Source organism: Mustela putorius, unplaced genomic scaffold, assembly GCF_011764305.1.
Source record: "Mustela putorius furo isolate JIRA1106 unplaced genomic scaffold, ASM1176430v1.1 tig00003846_pilon_pilon_pilon, whole genome shotgun sequence".
Taxonomy (NCBI): Eukaryota; Metazoa; Chordata; class Mammalia; order Carnivora; family Mustelidae; genus Mustela; species Mustela putorius.
In genome coordinates this window covers 13,022,576-13,044,342 of record NW_025421999.1, presented here as the reverse complement: position 1 = coordinate 13,044,342, position 21,767 = coordinate 13,022,576, and the positions used below count along the sequence as shown (strand labels likewise).

Below are 21,767 nucleotides of genomic sequence, written 5' to 3'. Positions count from 1 at the left end.
GGAGAAATCATAAGGGTGACTTGAAGTTGTTCTTATAATGCTGTTGATTGACTCTACTTGGACATCCATTGCATATGCTCAAGTCATCCAAGAGTTTGGCCTGTATACTTCCTTAAGGGCTTTCTGGAACATTTTCCTGCAGTGCTACTACAATGCACAAAATTGTAGCTTGGTAGACTGAAAGGATTAAAGAACTTCTTTTATTAACCAACTTCTACTAAGAAATGACTTGAGTATTGGCCAAGAGAGGACTCTAACAAAGAGAGGACTCTAACAAAGACTGCGATACCTGGATACTGTTGATGCAACAGTGGGAACTGTTAATGTAAGTTTTCAAGCAATCAGGTCTTCAGGGAAGCATATGTAAGCTGGGAAAGAAATAAAATATCTTCTACTTCTTCCAGAGGAAATAATAATTTTTGGTGTCAATACTGATAATTCAAAAAGAAATGTGAGCCTACCTCCAAGCATGTCCATGCAGCTATTCTGTTTCCTTGGACTTTATTTGCCTCACAAGCCATCATTTGGCTATAGGGAGTTCTTCTCAAGAAATATGCATGAGTCAAAAATGGACTAAGTGCTGTATTTTCCCCACTTTTATGTTAAATGCAATTGTCTGACTCAGAAATCTTGTCGGTCTGGTGTAGCTGAATTTCTTGTCTCTTGAGAATTGCTTCTTACCACTGGTTTGGGATTTGAAGTCTGAAACCATGTTCTTGTGCTATGGCTATAAAATGGTGAAACTGATTTCTATGATGAGTTTACAATAAAAATCATCTTTTCCATTTTATGTAAGCATGCACACACACCATGCAGAGTTACACACAGTTCTTCCATGCTGAGAGCCAGACTACAGAAGTTCCTCCACCTCACTGTCAGTAAAGATTTCCTGCCCTCCCTTCCTTCCACACCTGTACCTCTGTTCTGACAGTCTCCTACCACCTCCTGTGTCTCTCCAAAATCCCCCTCCTGGAGCCTCTACTCCCAACCTCTGAGATAACCTTGTCAGCCCTTCATCCAGGCCTGCTAGAGACCACTTCCCAAATTGTGGAAACTGAATTAATGACCCGATGAAGGGTCTCCGCACCTATTTCTGTACATTCAGGAAAGGAGAGAGGAAAGATAAGTTACAGATAACCCAAGTTAGAATTCTGAATGTATCCTCCAATGTCAGGAATAATATAGATAACATTACATCTTTAGTGTAATTGGTATTATTCTTCAGTTCTTTTCATTCATTTATTCATTTACTTATTCAACAAAATGTTTTTTGCTGCTGTCTACTTTATTTCAGACTCCCCAATTATGAGTCTGGGAAAATGGCCATAATGAACAGAAAAAATTATGAGTTTTTTTATGGATCAGTTTTAATACATAAACATGACAAATAAATAACATTGATCCTATATAAAAATGCGTTTTGAGTTCATAATAATCTTACAGACTTCAATAATCCAAACAATCAGTTAAGGAATTCCTATATGTGTCTGTATCTTACACATATAAATGTTAATTTCTTATTCAAAATCTTAAAATATTGTTAATTCACTCATAAACACATAGCTAAATAAATTGACATACTTAGTATCCACATACTATACCACAGGAACTGGTAACTGGACTCAAATCACTGGTAGTGACTTCTTCTCATTATTCCCCAAAATATCACATCAAATCTCTAACATATATTATAAGTCTAAAATAAAGTTCCAATTCCAAAACACTGCTTATGTTTCCACATAGATAAAGCACAGTTGCTAAGAACATGTGCTTTGAAATCAGACCTACATCCAAATCTTAGTAGTTTTATCACTTTGCACAAGTTATTAGACTCTCTTATCCCTCAGATTTCAGAGCTATAATGAGGATAATAGTATGTGTCATATAAGGTTGACATGGGGAGTAATTAAGTACTGTAAATAGTAAGCCCACTATGCCTAGTATAAGGTAAGTACCCAAAAATTTATTGATATGAAATTGTTATACTTCACCTATTTGATAAGCCAAATATCAAAAAGAATTAGTTGATTTGGAAGCTCTTGAGAAAGAGTAGGTTACCATGTGCTCTTCTGATGAGAGTCTATTTGGAAGGTGAAAGTACACAAATCTTATTTTGTAGCTAAGTGGCCAATTTTATTTTTCTTTCCATTTCTGATTCTTATGATTTTATCACGCCTTACGATATGTGTTCCAATATTCCCCTCAAACACACTTTAAGGAAGCAAATAGAGTAATTCCATGAATACAAAAACAACCTCAGCCTAGAAAGTCATAGGAACACTCAACCAAACTCCAAAAGAGCAGCTGAGGGTGATTTTTTAAAATTACATCTCTGAATCCATCTGACCAAACCTGGGGGGCATCTATGGATCAAAATGATGGATGAACAGGCAGGTGGCCATTCCCCATAAATACTTTCCTTGCAGGACTTAGAAATGACAGTGATTGAGAAATGACATGCTATTTCTCACATGAGCTATTAGCTCAGACATCTCTTTAACATTCCTTTTTTCTGCATCTCTCGCCAGGGCAACATTTCAATATACAATGCTAGTCTGGAACTGGCATTTGTTCTGAAGGAGAAACATCATAAGCAGCTCTTCCTGAACAGCTTCTCCGGTGAGGAGATGGCTCACATGCTTTGTTCCAGGCATCCATCCTCCAGTTAGTTTCCTCAGCATCTGACTGATGAGAAGTTCTTCCAATCATGCCAACACTAAGCAGGAAGGAAGAAAATTTATCTTTAATTGATCTTCTTAGTGGAGAATTAGAACCACCCTTTCCCCATAATGCAAGTCCCTCCAAAACCCAAAAGGGAGGGGTGTCAATTAAAAGTTTAAAGCTTCAGGCAGAAAGCAAGTCACATGACTACATGGTTGAAAATTATGCCATGTAGTCAAGCATTTAGGGCCCTGGGAATGAGGAGCAACCCAAGGGAGGAAATCTCTGTCCATGTGGGAAAATTCTCAGATACAGAATAGAGAGTGAACTCAAAGTTTCTCTGTTTTCAGAAGATACCCTACCCTTAAACATGAAATGCAGTGTTTCTTCTTCATGAGAACCTAAAGAATCCATTATCCTAGTGCTCTGCCTTTCACATAAGTAATTTTCTTTCCTTATTTGCATCTACTCAACCAGATATGTGGGTCTTCTAGCATGACTGTGAAAATACAAATTAAAACAAAGAAGACTAATAATAATCACAGAATAGAAATAAAATAAATATAATTGTTCTATCTTGACTTCATTGATTTTTTTACATCTTATTTTTGAAGAATCCAAGTCCACATGTATATCTTTGCAAATGCTATGCATAGGTCAGTAACCTTTACATTGAAAATATATTGAAGTGGTTTCTGTGTACTTGTCTCTCTCATTAGAGTATAAGCTCCTAGTTACAGTATCTATGCTTTATACAATTTTGTGGTATGGCATAAGATAGTGTCTTGAAAATTTTGCCTCTGTTTTTAAACTGTTTACATTTAGATAGGACCTAACATAAAATTTCTTTCTTTTTTTTTTTTAAGATTGATTGATTTATTTATTTATTTATTTATTTATGTGACAGAGAGAGATCACAAGTAGGCAGAAAGGCAGGCAGAGAGAGAGGGAAGCAGGATCCCCACTGGGCAAAGAGTCTGATCCCAGGACACTGAGACCATGACCCGAGCCAAAGGCAGAGGTTCAACCTACTGAGCCACCCAGGTACCCCCTAACATAAAATTTTTATAGCCAAATTCAAAAAGAGTTTAAGCTGACATTATTTGAAATGAAGGCAGTTATGTCTGTTAAATACTGAAGAATACATCTAGCTCTGGTACAGAAATACTTGTATGAACTTTGACCTTTTTTTTTAATAATTTTTTTTATTATGTTAGTCACCATACAGTACATCATTAGTTTTTGACGTAGTATTCCATGATTCATTTATTCCAGGACTCCATGCAGTAATAACCACCACCAGACTCACCTATACCTCCACCCCCTTCACCTCTAAAACCTTCTGTTTGATTCCCAGAGCCCATAGTCTCTCATAGTTCATCTTCTCCTCTGATTTCCACCCCCTTAATTTTTCCCCTCCTTCTCCTAATTTCCTCCATGCTATTCCTTATGTTCCACAAGTAAGTGAAACCATATGATAATTGACCTTCTCTGTATGACTTATTTCACTTAGCATAATCTCCTCCAGGTCCATTCCTGTTGATGCAGATGTTGGATATTAATCCTTTCTGATGGCTGAGTAATATTCCATTGTATATATGGACCACATCTTCTTTATCCCTTAGTCTGTTGAAGGACCTCTCAGCTCTTTCCGCAGTTTGACTATTGTGGACATTGCTGCTATGAACATTGAGATGGATATGGCCCTTCTTTTCACTACATCTGTATCTTTCAAGTAAATACCCAGTAGTACAATTGCTGGGTCACAGGGAAGCTCTATTTTTAACTTTTTGAGGAACCTACACAGTGTTTTCAAAGTGGCTGTACCAACTTGATTCCTACCAAGAATGTAAGAGGGTTCCCCTTTCTCTGCAACCTCTCCAATATTTGTTGTTTTTTGTCTTGTCGATTTTTGCCATTCTAACTCGTGTAAGGTGTTATCTCAATGTGGTTTTGATTTGAATTTCCCTGATGGCTAATTATGATGAATGTTTTTTCATGTGTCTGATAGCCATTTGTATGTCTTCTTTGGAGAAGTGTTCGTTCATGTCTTCTGCCCATTTTTTGACTGATTATTTGTTTTTTGGGTGTTGAGTTTCAGAAGTTCTTTATAGATCTTGGATACCAGCCAGTATCATTGCAGTGTCATTTGCAAATATATCCTCCCATTCCTTGGGTTGTCCCCTTGATTTGTTGACTGTTTCCTTTGCTGTGCAAAGGTTTTTATCTTGATGAAATCCTAAAAGCTCATTTTCACTTCTGTTCTCCTTGCCTTTGGAGACATGTTTTGAAAGAAGTTGCTGTGGCTGATGTGGGAAAGGCTATTGCCTATGTTCTCCTCTAAGATTTTGATGGATTCCTGTCTCACATTGAGGTCTTTCATCCATTTAGAGTTTAACTTTGTGTATGGTGTAAGAGAATGGTCAAGATTCATTCTTCTTATATAGCCATCAAATTTTTCCAGCACCATTTATTGAAGAGACTATCTTTTTTCTATTGGAAAAAAAAATTTTTTTTCTACTTTGTCGAAGATTATTTGACCATACAGTTGAAGGTCCATATCTGGGCTCCCTATTCTGTTCCATTGATCTACAACAAATATGGGATTGTAAATTAGTGAGGAAAAGATGGACATTTTTAAATGACATTGAAATAAAGAATAGCCATTTGGAAAAAAGAAAACTGAATTTTCATTTCACACTGACTCCAAGGAGATCCAAGATCTAAAATATAAAAATTAAATTAAATTAAGGAAATTATGCAATGGAGAAATAAAATAAGGGTAAGTTTCTTTATGACTTGGAAATTGGAAAAATATCCCTGATTCGCAATTTAAAAACAATAAAAGGAATAATAAGTTTGACTAAACTAAATTTTTGAAAAAACTCATATAAGAAAAAATATCATAATCAAAAACAAAGGACAAACTAAGAAAAGATATTTATAACTAATATCATAGACAAAGAGATGATATTTTTATGACATGAAGATATCTTAAAAATTGAGACAAAAAACAAACAACAACCAGATAGAAACAGGGGCAATCAATGTGAACTAACAATAAACAGAAGAATGAAACATATAACAAGTTGCTTAACCTCAACCATACATGAACATTTTATTAAGATATCACTTCCAATTGGCAAACATCCAAAATTTTTACAATATCTATTTTATTTTGATGGAACAAACTCATTGCAGGTAAGAATACAAAGAAGTTAACAGTGATAAAGGGGGATGTGACAGTAACTAAAAGACTTATACTTTTTTTAAACTCACTTCTAAATATCTGTAAAGAAATGGCAAAATTATGAAATATGAAATATTTTATGTACAAAGTTATTCTTTGCAAAATTATTTTTAAAAACCAGGGTGCCTGGGTGACTCAGTTGGGTAAGTGCCTGGCTCTGGGTTTTGGCTCAGGTCATGATCTCAGAGTCCTGGGATCCAGCCCTGAGGGACTCTGTGCTAAGCCAGGAGTCTGCTTGAGATTCTCCCCCACCTCAAAACCTCCCCCCAAAATAAATAGTTCTTTTAAAAATATATTTTTAAAACCAAAAACAGGAAGTCACTCAAATGCTGGTTAAATTAATTATGGTAAATTAAATAGTATCTAATCATAAACACGACTGAAGAAGATTGCTATACACTGAAATGAAATGACCTCCAAAATACATAAAGTGGAAAAAAACTCGGAATAGCATATATAATATGCTATCTTTAGTATTAGTAAGAATTTTCATTTATTTAGTAAATTACATTTGTAAAAAGAATTTTTGTGTGTAAAACTTGTACTAATCAAAACTTGTTACCAAAAAAATGGATAGCCATTTGGTTTTGTTACCAAAAAAATGGAATATATTGGAATTGAAGCAAGAACCCTAAAATATAAAAACGAAAAGAAAAAATAAGCCTAATTATATATCTAGTTAGAGACATAAGCACAAACACACAAAAAATTGTTTTTACACATAGTGTTTTGATTTTTCATACTTAGTGGAATAGGACATATTTCAAGGACAAATAGAGTTCAAAAGAAATTTTAACAGTAGTCTATTTTTTGGTAATAATTTTGGTAAGTTTATCTTGACATTTTATGTGTATATATGCAAATATACAATGAAGTTTAATATTATTATATAGTAAAATGCAAGAGAAAAGTAGAAAATCAAAATTTGACTTAAATATTTTAATGCTAAATCTGAGTTTGAAATATCATTATAAATTCGTGATTTTTTTTCTCCTTTGAAAAAATACAAGTGCCCTAGTTCTGTCTACTGAAGAGACCTAGAAGTCATGATAGCCAAATAATAACTGAACACAACTAGCGTTATGGTTTCCAAATGCCATTTCCTTCTAAAAGAATTCAGGGACTTCAGAGGAAGACTTTATTCTAAATGTGAATCTGTAAATATACAAGATGAACATTTTGCTGTGTCAAGGAGGAAGGAAATTGTCAAAGTCAAAGAGTCATTTCCAAAGGCTACACACTAAGCCAACATGAAGGGGTGCCTACTGGCCAAACTTGAAATGATCTGTCAAATACAATAATGAATGTAATTGTTTAAAACATTTAATGTAAGTGTATTTTAAATGAGTAAATAATACAAAAAAAGAAAGAAAACAAAAAAAAATCTATTTAATAGAAATTTTTAAAAACCTTACTTCAAAAAATGTCAATTAAAAGGATGAAATTGAGTGTCCATCAGTCATTACTATTTCAGAGATCCAAAATCATTCTCCCTCTTCTTTTTTTTTTAAGTTTGATTGTTTTTTTATTTATTTGACAGAGGAAGAGCACATGCAAAGCAGGGGAGGGCAGAAGGAGAAGGAGACTCCCCACCAAACAGGAAGCCTGATGCAGGGCTCAATCCCAGGAGGCCCAGATCATGACCTGAGCCCAAGGCAGATGCTTAATCAACTAAGCCACCCAGGTGCTCCCCAAAGTCATTCTTCTTAATTAGAGAAAGTTCTTCTTTGTGGTATGGTGTGGATAAATTTATGGGATTATAATATAGAATTCTTAAAAACCTGTTTTATACCCTGAAATGAAATAATTGATTCAAGCCTCATCAATAGATAAAATCATTACATGACAGAGGTCTTTACAATGGAGGGAGGGACGAGGCTGCCACCACCCAAAAAACCCCCTGACCATTTGTAGCATCACAAAAATTTAGACAGTGCACGCACCTTAATGCGTTGTGATATAAGGCATACTGTGCCACCTGTGAGAGATTCTTACCAAAAAGTTTGGGGGAATTACAATGAAGGGAATAAGACACACCCACGAATGGAGATACCCAGAACATTACCGGCAGCCATTACCCAGAAATTTACATACCACACACATTCCACAGGCATAGCGTTTTTTGAAAATAGCTGAAAATGCCCTCTTCCCTGATTACTGTCAGTCAGCTCCAGGACAGGTAGCTAACTCTCTCTGAGATCTGCAGGCAGAAGGAAAGAAATAATAAAGAAAAAAGTACAAATCAATAAAATATAAAACAAAGTACAATAGAAAAAAAAAATCAATGAAACCAACAGTCAGAATGACCCAGAAAAAAAGAGCAAAGATACAAATTACCAATGTCAAGAATGAAAAAGGACACTTAAAGAGAAATCTGAATAGGCATTACAAAAATAATAGGGAATTAATGAACATTTGCATTGTTTGAAAAACAAAGAACTCTATGTATGATACTTACACAAATACACTAGAAAGAGGATGCAGATGGAATGAGAATCATAGCTTCTGGCTTGTCTGAAGATTCAGGACCTCCCAAGAAACCTGAACTTTCCTGGGTGCATGACTTTTTGTCTTCTCTTTAGAAAAGAAATAGAAATCCCATAGAAATACACACAATGAGCCAAATCAAGATGTAAGAAGAGCTTCTTATGAAAAAGAATATATATATATATATATATATATATATATATATCTATCTTCAAATTGAGCCCATAGCTTGACTTGGAGAAGTCCTACTGAAAAAAAAAAAAACACTGCTTAAAAATAGCACATAGTGAAAAAAGGAGAGCCTGGGTCTCTTAGTCAGTTAAGCAACCAACTCTTGGCTTCCACTGACTACGTCAAGGTGGAGAGATTAAGCCCCATGTCCAGCTCATCAGGGAATCCACTTGAAGATTCTGTCCCTCTGCCCTTCCCACCACTCTCTCTTTTGCATACACTCTCTCTCTAAAGTAAATAAATCTTTAAATACATAAACCACCCAACCCAAAATCTTCATTGATCTATTAGCCTAAACTAAGGAAGTAAGATGAATTAATAATATTTTTAAGTTTTTACATTTTTATTTTTTAAAAATCCAATTTAAGGGTTCCTGGGTAGCTCAGTGAGCTGGGCTCTGATTCTTGATTTCTACTCAGGTCATGATCTCAGGGTCATGATCTCATAGAGCCCTGTGTCAGGCTCCAGGCTCAGTGGGAAGTCTCTCTCTTTCTCCCACCCCATATCCCTATGCCCTTCCCCACCCCCTGCACACTTGCACTCTCTCCTCAATAAACAAATCTTTTAAGATAATAATTAATTAATTAATTAAAAATCCATATTTAGAGAAAGTCCCAAGAACAGTTAACTCCTATATGACCTTCACCCATAGTCTTTGTTAATATTTATACAGTTTATACATCTTTCTCCTTTCTCTATATATATGTTATACATACTCATAAAAATAATAAAATAATTATTATTAAAAATGCTATGCCATTTGAAAGTTGATTACAGATATTATGACCCTTTATTTTTATTTTTTGACACTTTATTTTTAAATACTTTCATGTTTACCTTTCAAGAATATACTCTCTTACATAACCTCAGTGCAGTCATCAAACTCAGAAAAATCAATAGTAATATAATGTCACAATAGCGTATACTATACTTCTATAATTTTGTTCTTGACCTAGAATCCATTCCAGAATTATCCATTGCAATTAGTTGTCATGTCTTTTCAGCAGTTACTCATCAGTCTTTGCCCTTATGACATTGATATTTTTTAAGAATACAAGTGAGTGTCTTACAGACTCTCCATCAATTATGGGCTTTTTGATGTTTTTGTCACAATTAATTTGTGTATGTTTGGCAGGAATGTCAAGTAACTGATGATTGTCCTTAGTGTGTCACATCTAGAGGCCCATGATGCTTATTTATCACATTACTAGTGATGTTAACTTCAATCACTTGGCTCCATTGGCTTCTGCAAGGTTTCAAGGTTCCATGTAAGATCATCAATATTTCCTCTGTAATTAGTAAGTAATCTGTGAGGAAATACTCTGAGAGAGTTTAATTATCTCTTCCCCATCAAACTTTCACCTAGCAGTTTTAGCATTTATTAATGATTCTTGCCTAAGTCAATGATCACTATGGCAATTGCAGAATGATTTTTTTTCCAACTTTATCTTCCCTTCTACATTAATTATATAAAAAATTCCATGATAAAGAAAAGCTTTTCCTTCTCTCCCATTTATTTTTCTACCATCAGTCAAGACCCAGGAATTCTATTTTATTTAATGAATTCTTAGCCATTGCTGCTATATTTTATTGATGCTCAGATTGGCCCAGATTTGGTCATTAAGATTTCTTCAAGCCGGCTCCTGTACCCTTTTTATAATATCCATTAGTTTTAGAACTTCCTTCATTTGAGGTACGTTATCAAAGAAGCGAGACTGATACAAAGTGAAGGTCAAGGAAAGCTTTATTTCGTGCCAGCACCGAGAATCAAACCGACTGTCCAGGGCATCTCTTACGGAGAGAGCGACGACCTCCAGTCTCACAAACTAGCTTTTATAGAGCAAAAGCTATGTAGTTGAGCCTAGCCAATGAGATTGTAATACACAGAGAAAGTTGCATAGTCATGCTAGGTCACACACGGGTGGCCAATTGAATTACAATCTACCCTATAGTAGCTATTTGAACTGGCCTATCACTTTGGTCAGAATTGGTGCTCAAGTTGGCCCCTGAAAAGGCGGGGCCCACATTCCTTGGTGGTTAGAGAGATACTATGTGTGCTTTACTGATTGGATGCCTCCATCTGGCCTGACTCGTCCTTGCATCTGGGCTCTGTTATCTCCGCCTGACCTGACTCCTTCTTGTACCTCGGCTCTGTTATCAGGGACTGGTTGGCTACATTTTACTGGTTTCCCAGACTTGTTTCTAAGTAAATGCCTCGGGCAGGGGTGGGGGGCGGGGAGCGGGGAGGGTCAATAACCTCCTTCTTTTTTGACTCAATAACGTGCTTCAGATTCATCTTGAATTTTCTCTGTCCCACTCTGGAATCAGCCAAGTCTCTAAGGTATTCAGAAACCATTACATGGTTTGTTTAAATCTATGTAGACTGTTTGTTCTCAAATCAATAAGTTTATGTCTCCTCAATATACACTCTCAAGGAAACTTCTTCCTATGTAATTAGATGGCTTTCTCATGCTCACTACATAAAAATGTGGCATGTAGTTTGGTAAGATCATACTGCCCAACCTTCCTTTAGTGGAGAATGGTATTTCAAAACCAAATTCTGGGAGCACCTGGGTGGCTCAGTTGTTGAGTATCTGCCTTCAGCTCAGGTCATGATCCCAGGGTCCTGGGACTGAACCCCGTATCAGGGTCCCTGCTCAGCAGGAATCCTGCTTTCCCACCTCTCCCCCTGCTTCTGTTCCCTTTCTTGCTGTCTCTCTCCTATGTATCAAATAAATAAATAAATAAAATCTTAAAAAGGGAAACAAACTCTGGGTGCTAGCTGTTCTCATTATACCAGTGTATAATTGCTTCTAAGTGCGTTGAGTAGATAAAACTAAGAAGCACAGGCTTTTATTATACATATGGTGTATTTCAAATCATGAATTAAGAAATGCATATATATTTTTATACTATGAATTTTTATATGTCTAATTCCAATCTAATACCACAATATTCTTTTCCACCTTCCCAAATTCCACATTTGTATCTCTCTTCTGCCACAGAGGCAAACTGTCTGGCTCTCAACAATAAGGTTAACATTGGTTCAGTTTCTCATTCACAGCATGTATGTACAAAATGATTCCAGAATTTCCACATCCATATTATACATACAAGAAATAATTAAGAAATGTTCAAGGTTTTGTTTTTTGGATTTGGGGGTAGTTGTTTCAGATTTGGGCAAGGGGTTCACAGTTTTGTTGTCTTTAAACTGAGGGTATAGAATCAAAGCACTGTGTTTAAAAGTTGTGAACTAATGGTTTTTATAGTTAGAAGTTAATATTTATGGAAGAATTTAATCCTCCTTATCTTAAAGTTCTACCCTAGCCTTAATTATGATATAATGTACATTACAAAATCCCCATAAGTTCTCATTTTCTTATTGACCAACCTTATCCTTACCACATTTTTATCTTATCAGGTGTTTTCAAAACCTAGCATCATATACAATCATATCCAACAGGTGCAAGCTTTATTTCCTAAAGAGTTACCAGTGAACACATCCCTATATAATACACAACCAGTAGACTGATTACATAGGGAAAGACACCAGTGAAAGTCAGTTTTAGAACTGTATTGAAAATAGGGTCATTTCAAGTGTTTCAAACACCAACGCTGTTCTTAAATTCCAGAACATATAATCCAAGGATTTATACCTCCCAACGCAAATGTACCAAGGAGTTTATAATCTAGATAACAATTTCCATTGGAGATCTAATTCAGAAACAGGAAATTTACAGAAATAAAATGACAATAACAACAGACAATTGCCATAGCTATTAAAATCGCCAATTGTGGAATTTCTTATCTGGTCCAGATTCTCCTAAAGAGTATTAACCCAAACACATCTAATGCAAAATCAATTGAACTCTAGGGCTCCCACAATTATATACATCAAAGGCCTCATGATCACCAATAGAATGTCAAAAATGGAAAGCGACAGGTCACTAATAATGTAAATTATAATTCAACTACCTTGTCATAAATCAATGCAGACCATCACATCATTTGCTTAAAACTACCGAGGACGTTCTTTGCAATTAGACCAATTACAATTAGGAAGCAACTAGTACCAGCTGATTATTTTTATGCTCTCTCAATATACACACATGGGACTATTTTTCCTATATAATTAGATGGGCCTTCCATGCTAATGATATCAAAATATGATTTACACTTTGAGAAGATCATATTGCCTTTCTGAGGATTCAAGACAAATCCCTCTCCATCTCATATTTTTGGTGAGAAACCTAGCTAGGTAACTTATCAGAAAGATCCAAGATACCAGATATCATGAAAATGTCATTCTCAGACTGAAATGTGTGATCCTCAATTTACAACAGACTATAACTATGTGACAAATAAAAGAGCTTAGGCTTTAGAAGTCCACTCAACCTGCAAAAATTTGTTGGCTAGAATAGTTCCAGCTAATAAAATTGTCCCTGACTATTTACAGGCCAACCAAATCCTGAGTCAATACAATAACTAATGCCTCGGAAACACTTCAGGAAAAGTGGAATCATTTATTTGGCCGGGTAGGAGGCAGCGGTGAGGGGTAGAAAAAGGCACGTAGTTGTTAAGATTGGCCAAATTGATCCATGAGACTTATACTCCTTGTTGGTTCTGGGCAAATTAAAAATTAGATACCAAGTGGGATTGCAAATACATCTTGCCTTTTCTACTGAGTCATATGCTTAAACATTACCCCACTGCCACTATACCTGAGGGACACTTGCTGGTGCTGTCACCATTAAAAAAAAAAAAAAAAAAAACTGAAGCTATTACAGCTCAGTTAGCCCACTTTGGACAAAAGGACAACAGTGTTATTATAAGAGAAAAAAGGTACAGTCAGTTTGACTAAGGAGGAGAATTCAGCGAAGTCCAGCCAAGAGTTCAGCAATAGCCATATCCAGAAACAAAACACATCATTTTCAGCAATAAGAGTTATCAGAATACTCATAAATAACTACAGTTGCTTTCCCTGATAAGGAATATTTTTGCTTCAGGAACATTTTCCCCCGGTAAGTTTTAACTAATAGTTGAATACATGATGCTTGAACTCAAGGCTAATGTTACTGTCAAATTGAATTTTTGATGAAATAGCTTTTTAAAAATCCTACCTACATCTATTAACTCAATTCCATTTGATAATAAAGCAGAACAAGGGTGAGGGAAGTTCAGATGGTCAGAGAATGAGTTAATAAATGATTAATGGCAAAATATCGCTGGAAAGCAGTATAATAAAATGTTTTTGCTTTTTCCTTCCATAATTCATCCTTCTCCTCCTTGTGTGATTTAAAATAAAGTTCTTAACAAACAGTATTTACAGCGTAATGCTCATAGTGGGACTTCTGTTTAAAAAATAAAATAAAATGGGACCTATGAGTTAAATAGAGTGAGTCATACTTTCCCTAGATTTTTCCTCCAGCACTTCAGTATTGTACCCATTGTGTTCCCACTCAAATGTTGTAAGCTAAAATGCTGAGCAGAATCCCAAGGGGAATCAACTTCCCAGCTTCAGTGATGTCCAACTAATACTCTTCTTGGACTCAAGCTGTAAATCAACTCATAGAGAGAAGGAAACAGTCATAGTAGCTGCTGCCAAGATAGCAAACAGTTTTTCAACATACCAATTTAATGTAAAGATTCAATGTATTTAATTTATATTAAGTCCTTCTTACGATTAGAACAAATTTGTTTTCAGAGAAGTTCAATTATAAAGTCGTCGATAGGACTTACTAATTTCAATAGGTCATTTTCCTTCCAGGTAAATTATACTAATTACTAATATGTACAAGTCCCATTTGAACATAAAAAAACCCTAGATACAAAAAAGGAGATAGTAATTAACTAAGCACTCTTCATCTTTAAATAATTGATCTAAGGAGAAATAATAAGATATGTTCATTTACCATTCCAGAAAACAACTCTAACATGTTGGAAAATCCTGAACAATACAGATTTCATTATTAATAAGAAACACTAACTCTCCCTCCTCAGATGTTTTTCCTTTTAAATAAACCATATTGGAAAAATGCTACTAAAGAATATTTGATTCTTCTTACTTTTCATTAATCTATAAGGGTTTAAATATAGAAAAATAGGGGTCCTGAGTGGCTCAGTGGGTTAGTATATGTTCTGCAGAAGCGAGCACTGGCTCAGTGGGTTAAAGCCTCTGCTTTCAGCTCAGGTGATGATCCCAGTGTCCTGGGATGGAGCCCCGCATCCGGCTCTCTGCTCAGCAAGGAGCCTGCTTCCCTTCCTCTCTCTCTGCCTGCCTCTGCCTACTTGCAATCTCTCTCTGTCAAATAAATAAAATCTTTTAAAAATAAATAAATAAATAAAGCAAAATAGCCAAAATGTTAGTCAATTAACTATTTTTTCATCTTACTATTTTAGATGCATTTCTAGATATCTTCAGCTATAGCTGCATTCCCATCCACCTAAAAAAAATTCTTTGGCCTTTCCCCCCCCCCCACAAACTTCCTTTGTAATCAACTGAGGCCAGACCCAAACAATTAATTTAACTCCAACAATATTTTTTGTATCTACTAACTTCTAATAATTACTTTAGGATTCTTTCCCAAACACTTGATTATTAATAGCAGAAAATCATATGACTACATTAGATTACATCAGCTAATCCTCCAAAGCAACTGTTCCTCTTCAGTTTGGAAAGAAACCAGCACCTCAGTTCTCCTCCCTGAGATAATACACAATACACTGTAACCCACAGTAATTAAAATCTCTGTTAGCACATCTTGACTTCCACAACTTCCTCTTCTGGCTGTTAAAGATTTTAAAAAGTTAACAAGGGTCTTCTACTGATATGAGTTCTATCCACCTATGTCCTTTAGGAAATGGGCAGTATATAAATAAAGGAACAATAGTAAACAGCTTATTCACTGCTCCCAACATGAGCTAAGCAAAGAAAGATGGTTGAAAGTATCACAATGGTTTCACCACGTTCAATCCTTTTGAATTATGTTCAAGAGTGTTTTATTATTGTCATTGTTAGTTCACAAGCATTTACGGACTTACGACCATGTGAATCATGAAGCCAAGCACTAAAAAGGACATAAAGATATACACTACCCAGTTCCTACCCTTAAAAACTTTAAAAATGTATTGGAAATCACAAACATAGTAGGTATAATTTATTTAGTATCCACAATGATTTAGGCTGTTTATACATGATAACCCTCAGCCTACCCCAAATCCTGGAAGATAGGTAACTTTGGGCCTTATTATACATTTTACAGACCTAGTACCTATTCCTTAATTTGGATATCCACCCATCCTTATCAAAACCACTTGGTTCAGGCAACTGGGTGGCTCAGTTAGTTAAGCATTTGCCTTCAGCTCAGGTTATGATCTCAGAGCCCTGGGATCCAGCCCCAAATTAGGTTTCTTGCTCAGCCAGGAGTCTGCTTCTCCCTCTGCCTGCTGCTCCCCCTGCTTGCGCTGGCTCTCTGACAAATAAATAAATAAAGCTTAAAAAAACAAAACAAAACAAAACACTTGCTTCAGGGAAAGCTGACTCTTATCTCCGGACTGTTGGGGCCTACCTCTATGTAGTTAGATGAATAAAAAGGAAAAAAAAAAAAACACCTTTTATTATCAGAGTCAGTTTGGTCATCTTTTCTATATTTTGCAACCAAAACACTCTGATACACAGGACAATGTTTGTCCTCCAAAATTAGTAGCATTTTCTTGAAAAAATGGGGGTTACATTTTCTTTCATTGGGTATTTTTGAGACATTAGGGAAAAGGTTGGCTGATTTCATACTATTAAGGCCCGAAATTTCATTAAAAATATTTGTTGGGTGAATGAATTAGCTGAATAAATGAATGAACAATTAATAAACTACTGAATATAAGATAATTCTCTGTTCCTGTTTGTCCCTACCCCCCAAGCCAAATCCATGATTGAAATTACTATCTTAAAAGAAAAGAAAGAACAATAATTGATGATAAGTCAGCTCTTTGAATTTATTGAGTTTTTCTTCGTCACTTGATGACGGTGCTATCTCGATGTTCTATAGTTAAACATACTAACCTACCCTCTCCCCTGCTTGACATTACTTGAAAATCACACATAGATGAGGTTAGGTGGCTAGCACTCAGAAAGTCAGAAATAGAAAAGAGAAACACATGTGACAGTTGTCCCTATGTATACTGACCTCCTTCTCATATTTCTATCCATTAGTAAGTCATGTTCACCATAGGATGAGAGATTAGACAGTAGAATGTGTGCTTTGTTTTGTTTTGTTTAATTAAAAGTGCAGAAGATCTTATTCAACTGCTATGTGGTAATTATTAAAGACATTAATGCCATGACTTAGGGATCTTGTTCTCCAAAGAAGCTAAAGAATGTGTAAAGATGTTACATAGCCTGAGGGGGAAGGGGGCGGTTGGGAGAAGAATGTTCTAAAGATATGAGTCACACAGAATGCTAAAGATCCTTCATCTCATGACTGGTAACTACTCCACTGAGAAGGAATTAGTTCTCACATTTAAAGTGGGAAATGACCATAGAAAGGGAGAAAATGGTTATTTATTTCCAGACCTTGCCAACTTCCATACTATACTGCTCTATTGCTGTGTCATAGCCACAGACCTGTACAATGACAGGAAAAATAATTTCTAATCTTCCTGTTCAAGAAGTAATTTTATTGATCTCCACTTTATCTATTATTTTTCCTGTGATTCAGCAGGTCAGAATTGCTCTAGTTCCAGTACTTTCTATCACTCAGCGTGATGTCCATGGAGTTTAAATGTCTCAAAAGTTAATAGGAGGTGAAGAAATTTATTTCAGCACCAAGGAGAGTTCCTGTGGGGTGTTTTGTTTTGTTTTAATGGTTTTGTGTCTTCAAAATTGCATATTATTCATGAGGCTATGAAGAAATTTTGAAATGTGATTTAATAGAAAGTTGCTAAGAATTTATTTCATTCATTAGAATAATCCCAATCATTTCTTTGTATAAAATTTAAAATTGCCAGGACTTTGTGTATGTTCATGATTTCAACAACGTGTCATTCTTTCAACTTTCAAATGCAACGGAATTAACAATCCTTTGCCTTTTTTTCAAATGTCAAAAACCACATTTTCTGAATGGATCTAGAATGGAGGAAGGCACAGTGAAATCACAGAAGTGTTAAATTAACAGAGATTAAAATCTCTATGAGAACAAGGTCTAAAATCTTTTTCACCATTGTGTCCTCAAATCTTGACATATGATAAATGCTCAGTGAATATTTATGTGAGTCTTCTGAGAAAGAATGAATTAATGAATGATGTTCATTAAGTCAACAGGAATGAATTAGTGAATGTCTTCTCTCTAATGACAGGTCACTTTTTGCACCTGATCTGGGAGATACTCGCACACCACATTGCTCAACCTGAAACCTGAACACATCTTTCTTTGGTCCATATCAATGGAGTCTCTGGATCTCTGAAGAATCCTGCTCCAGGTCATACCTTTCATCTCCATGAACTGTTCAGTATAAAGGTTTCTCCTTTAAGACCTGCAGAAGTCACTGAGATCTCAGTCCCTATAATCCTACATCTCCAAGTCAGAATGGCACTACCCACCCATGGTTCCTCCAGTGCTCCAGCCAATCAGCCAAACTGGTTCTGCCCTGTAACCAGATGAACAAGACAGGAAACTGACTTTCATCCTCCTCCATGAGGTCCCAGGTAGACCATAACTATTTGTCCCTGTTCCCAACAGCTCAGACAGCCCCTTCCTTCTGTGCCAAGAGGAGAAAACACCAGGCCTCACTCTGCTGAGAGAACTTCAACAGTCCAAGACATCTGAGCCCAAATGTGCTGAGAGACAAAGGACAATAATGCAGTTCTGTTTCCAGCTGCCACCATAGCAAGACACAGGGTCACCCTGGGAGACTAGACACTACCAAAGCAGGGCCAAAGGTGAAGGAGAAAACATGAACAAGTAAACCCACGATGTTCAAACAGATGTTTCCAATAGTCAGCAAGTTGTGAAGACTTCTCAAAGCTCTAAATCCCTTCCCCTTTTTATGTCTATTTGTGGGATAAAACATGTGTGAATAAAGTCAATCCTCCTGGCTCCCAGGTAGACACAGCCCAGTTCTTAGCTCCTAGGAGGCTTCTGGGCTAAGGCTCCACTCTACTTGGACTGTACTAACAGGCCCCCAAAACGGGGGGGAGCTGCCAGGGAAGGACTGATTTCCATTTCAAACTGCATTCTGGTACTTTGTACTCCAGCACCATTGGCCGATCAATATTTAATGCTTGGAGATTCTGACTCTGCGGGAGTCATGTCAGGGGACCTTGGGAGCCAATCTGCTTGAGCTTCTGAGTGATAATTATTCATGGGCTCCTGCCTCTTGCTCTTTCTCTCGCACGGTCCCACTCTGCAGACTCAGTGCCTTATTCAGTCTTCTCTCGCGCGCTCTCCGCTGCTGTAGCTGGACCCTTCGCCTTCGCCACCGCTCAGCATCTGCACATCCCTACAATGGCTAAAACAGCAATGGGTAAGGCATCGCGCCTCCTTCTCCCTCGGCTCGACCTGGAGCCCACCTTTCACCTTCTCTCTTAAGAGCTTTTAAGGCATTGGGAAATATTTTATAAAGAGAAAGATGTTAATGATAAAACAGAAACCGAGAAGGACGAAGGCAGTTCTGGGGCTTTGAGAAGGGCAAAGAGGGGGTCCCTGGAAATCTAAAACTAAATTTTCTTTTGAAAGGAAGAAGCAGGTAAGTTGCCTTCCCATGGGAAGAGAATTTGTTCTGTTTCCATGTTTTAAATTAGGGCTCAGTCGTGGGGGGGAGGGAGCTACCTTCACTGTTTGCCTTAAATGGGGTTAAGGGACATTTTGGAAAGTGCTTGTAACATCCTTTATTTCTTCTCTAGTTAAAAAAAAAGAAAAATGGGGAAGAGGAGAGGGAGGTGGCGGAAAGGAAAAAGAAAAATGCGAAGTCAAATCGGTCCCTTTTAGGTTGTTTGAAAGATGGGTGGAGACGGGGTGTGGGGGTGGAGAACGGGGCAAATTTTATGGTATTGTCTCGTCCGAAAAACCGCTAGTCCTGGGGCGCGGTGCGGGGAGGTTAGGGCGGGGGATGGGGTGCTACGCTCCTTTGTTTTAGGGAAAGGGAGGGGAAAGAGAGAGGAAGTCGGGGAGGGCACGGAGGGCGCGGGTGGGCAGCTGCAGGGGCGGGGAAGCGCGCGGTGGGGAGGGGTGGAGGGACAGCGGTTTCGCAGGCGCTGGGGTGGGGTTTCTTTGTGTGTGGAAGGACGGTCCCAGGGGGAGGCACCTGCAGGCTGGGCGCACAATGCGGACGGCCCCACCCTGTGAGAAGCCGAGCTGGCGCCCTCACTCCTCCCCACCGCCGGGTGCAGCAGCTTCAGCCGAAAGAGGGCCTGGTGGGGAGCGCAGCGCGACACCCAGGAGCCCAGCCCTGGGGGGAACAGCCGCGCCACGCCCCGCGCTTGTAGCTACTGACTCCGACTCGGCTTCCGAATGAGACCTGACCATTACCCCTGCCTTCCCCACCCTGGCCTCATTGTTCTGTTTAACCAAAAGGAGGAAAAAAGTGGGTTAACATTCTTCTTTTCAAAACCACATTGCATAGGGTAACTAGACATTGACGCAGATAAGGCTTCTTTGAGCTCATTAATCGTTTTGGGTAAAAGCTTCGGGAACCTAGATAAGTGTAGATATAATAATACAGATACAAAACAGGTCAACTTCTTAATAAATTGAGCCACGTGAAAATACCCGTCTTCTAGGTCAGACAGGGCCAAATAATGGCAATTTCCATAAGCTCAACCTATATATCAGGGAAACAGTTGAGACCCGAGAGATCCCCAACTGGTTGTACGCCTCTAAGTGTCCCCATGGTTCCAGCGCTCGGTGGCCCCCGGGGTGGACAGGCAGGGATGGGCCCGAGGTCTGGTGACTGCTGGAAGCACCCCTCCCCCGGGACACTGGTGCAGGATGCGGAGAAGGGATCAAGCGAGGGACAGGGCTTGCTCCGCACAGCCCCGCCCTGCCCCACCCTTTTTGCGGTGCTGGGAAGACCTCCGGCTCCGAGGCTTGGCGAAGAAATGGAGTTGGGGAGGGGCCGTTGAACGGTCTGCTGTCCTAAAGCCCCCCCTTTTTTCAGCCCCGCAGTCCAGAACAACCCAGACACCCCCTTGCTTTGCGCAGACACCCGGTATTTCCCCAAGTCCTGGTGCCGAGCCCCTCCCAGCCAAGCGGGTGTCTCTGCAGAAAAGCTGGCTCGAGCCCCGCCCGGCCATACAAAAACGCGGCCCCACCCCAGCCCGCGGCAAGACCACAGAGGTGACCCCTTCCCAGAGGTGCGGGGAGGGTTCTTCTCTTCTCGCCCTCCCACAACCCACGGAGTTCAGGCTACTTTCCCCCCAGTTGAAACCCTCGGCCCAAGCGGGGTTCTATATCATTTCCCGGGACGTAGTCCCTTTGGATAGTCTCTCCAGAAGGGACCCTCACTAATCGAGCAAGGCGCGGCTCGGCCCCACCCCTCCCAGCTGCGGCCCGGACTAATCAGTCGCTGGCCAGGTGGGGGCGCTCTTGGCGAGCCGGCGCGTGGAGCGCTGCCAGCCCTGCAGAGCCCCGCGCCGCGCCCTGTGCTCCCCTCCCCGAAGCTGGGCGCTCGCCCCCGCGGGTGCAGCCTGGGAGACGCGTTTCTGCGCAGTGTCCTAAGCTACCCCCACTTCTCACAGTTCGCGATTCACCCGCAAGTCCAGAAAGGTTCTCAGAATGAGGGATGGGGGCGATCTCGCTCTGCGTTCGGCACCCGCACCGGGAGGTTTCTGCTACAGGAGGGGGGGCGACAAACTCATCACTATCAGTGTTATTTCACATTATTATCATGATGATGATGATGATGATTACTACTACTTCATGATTCGATGGCTTTATTTGTTCAAAAGGTTTGAATGATTGAATTTAAAGATTAACCCTGTTGCACTCTCTTTTCTTCCTTCTACTCTTCCCTTCCTTCACCACCCCTTAAAAAAGGAATTTTTTGTCCTGTTCATTTTATATTATAAAGCGAATGTGTTTTCAATTCCTGTCTGGATTACATATGTTCTTGTGGGTCGGGTACTACCTGAAGATGCTTACTAAGG

At 38.5% G+C, this 21,767-nt stretch overlaps 1 protein-coding gene across 1 annotated transcript in view; it reads left to right on the top strand.

The window, feature by feature from the left end:
- The first annotated feature begins 18,902 nt into the window (after nucleotides 1–18,902).
- The window catches only part of STMN2 (stathmin 2), a 52,912-nt gene continuing 50,047 nt past the window's right edge, over nucleotides 18,903–21,767 (top strand). The window contains exon 1 of the mRNA XM_045063180.1: nucleotides 18,903–19,147. Within this exon, the coding sequence (XP_044919115.1) occupies nucleotides 19,129–19,147 (19 nt within the window). The 5' untranslated portion in view covers nucleotides 18,903–19,128. The remainder of the gene's footprint in view (nucleotides 19,148–21,767) is intronic.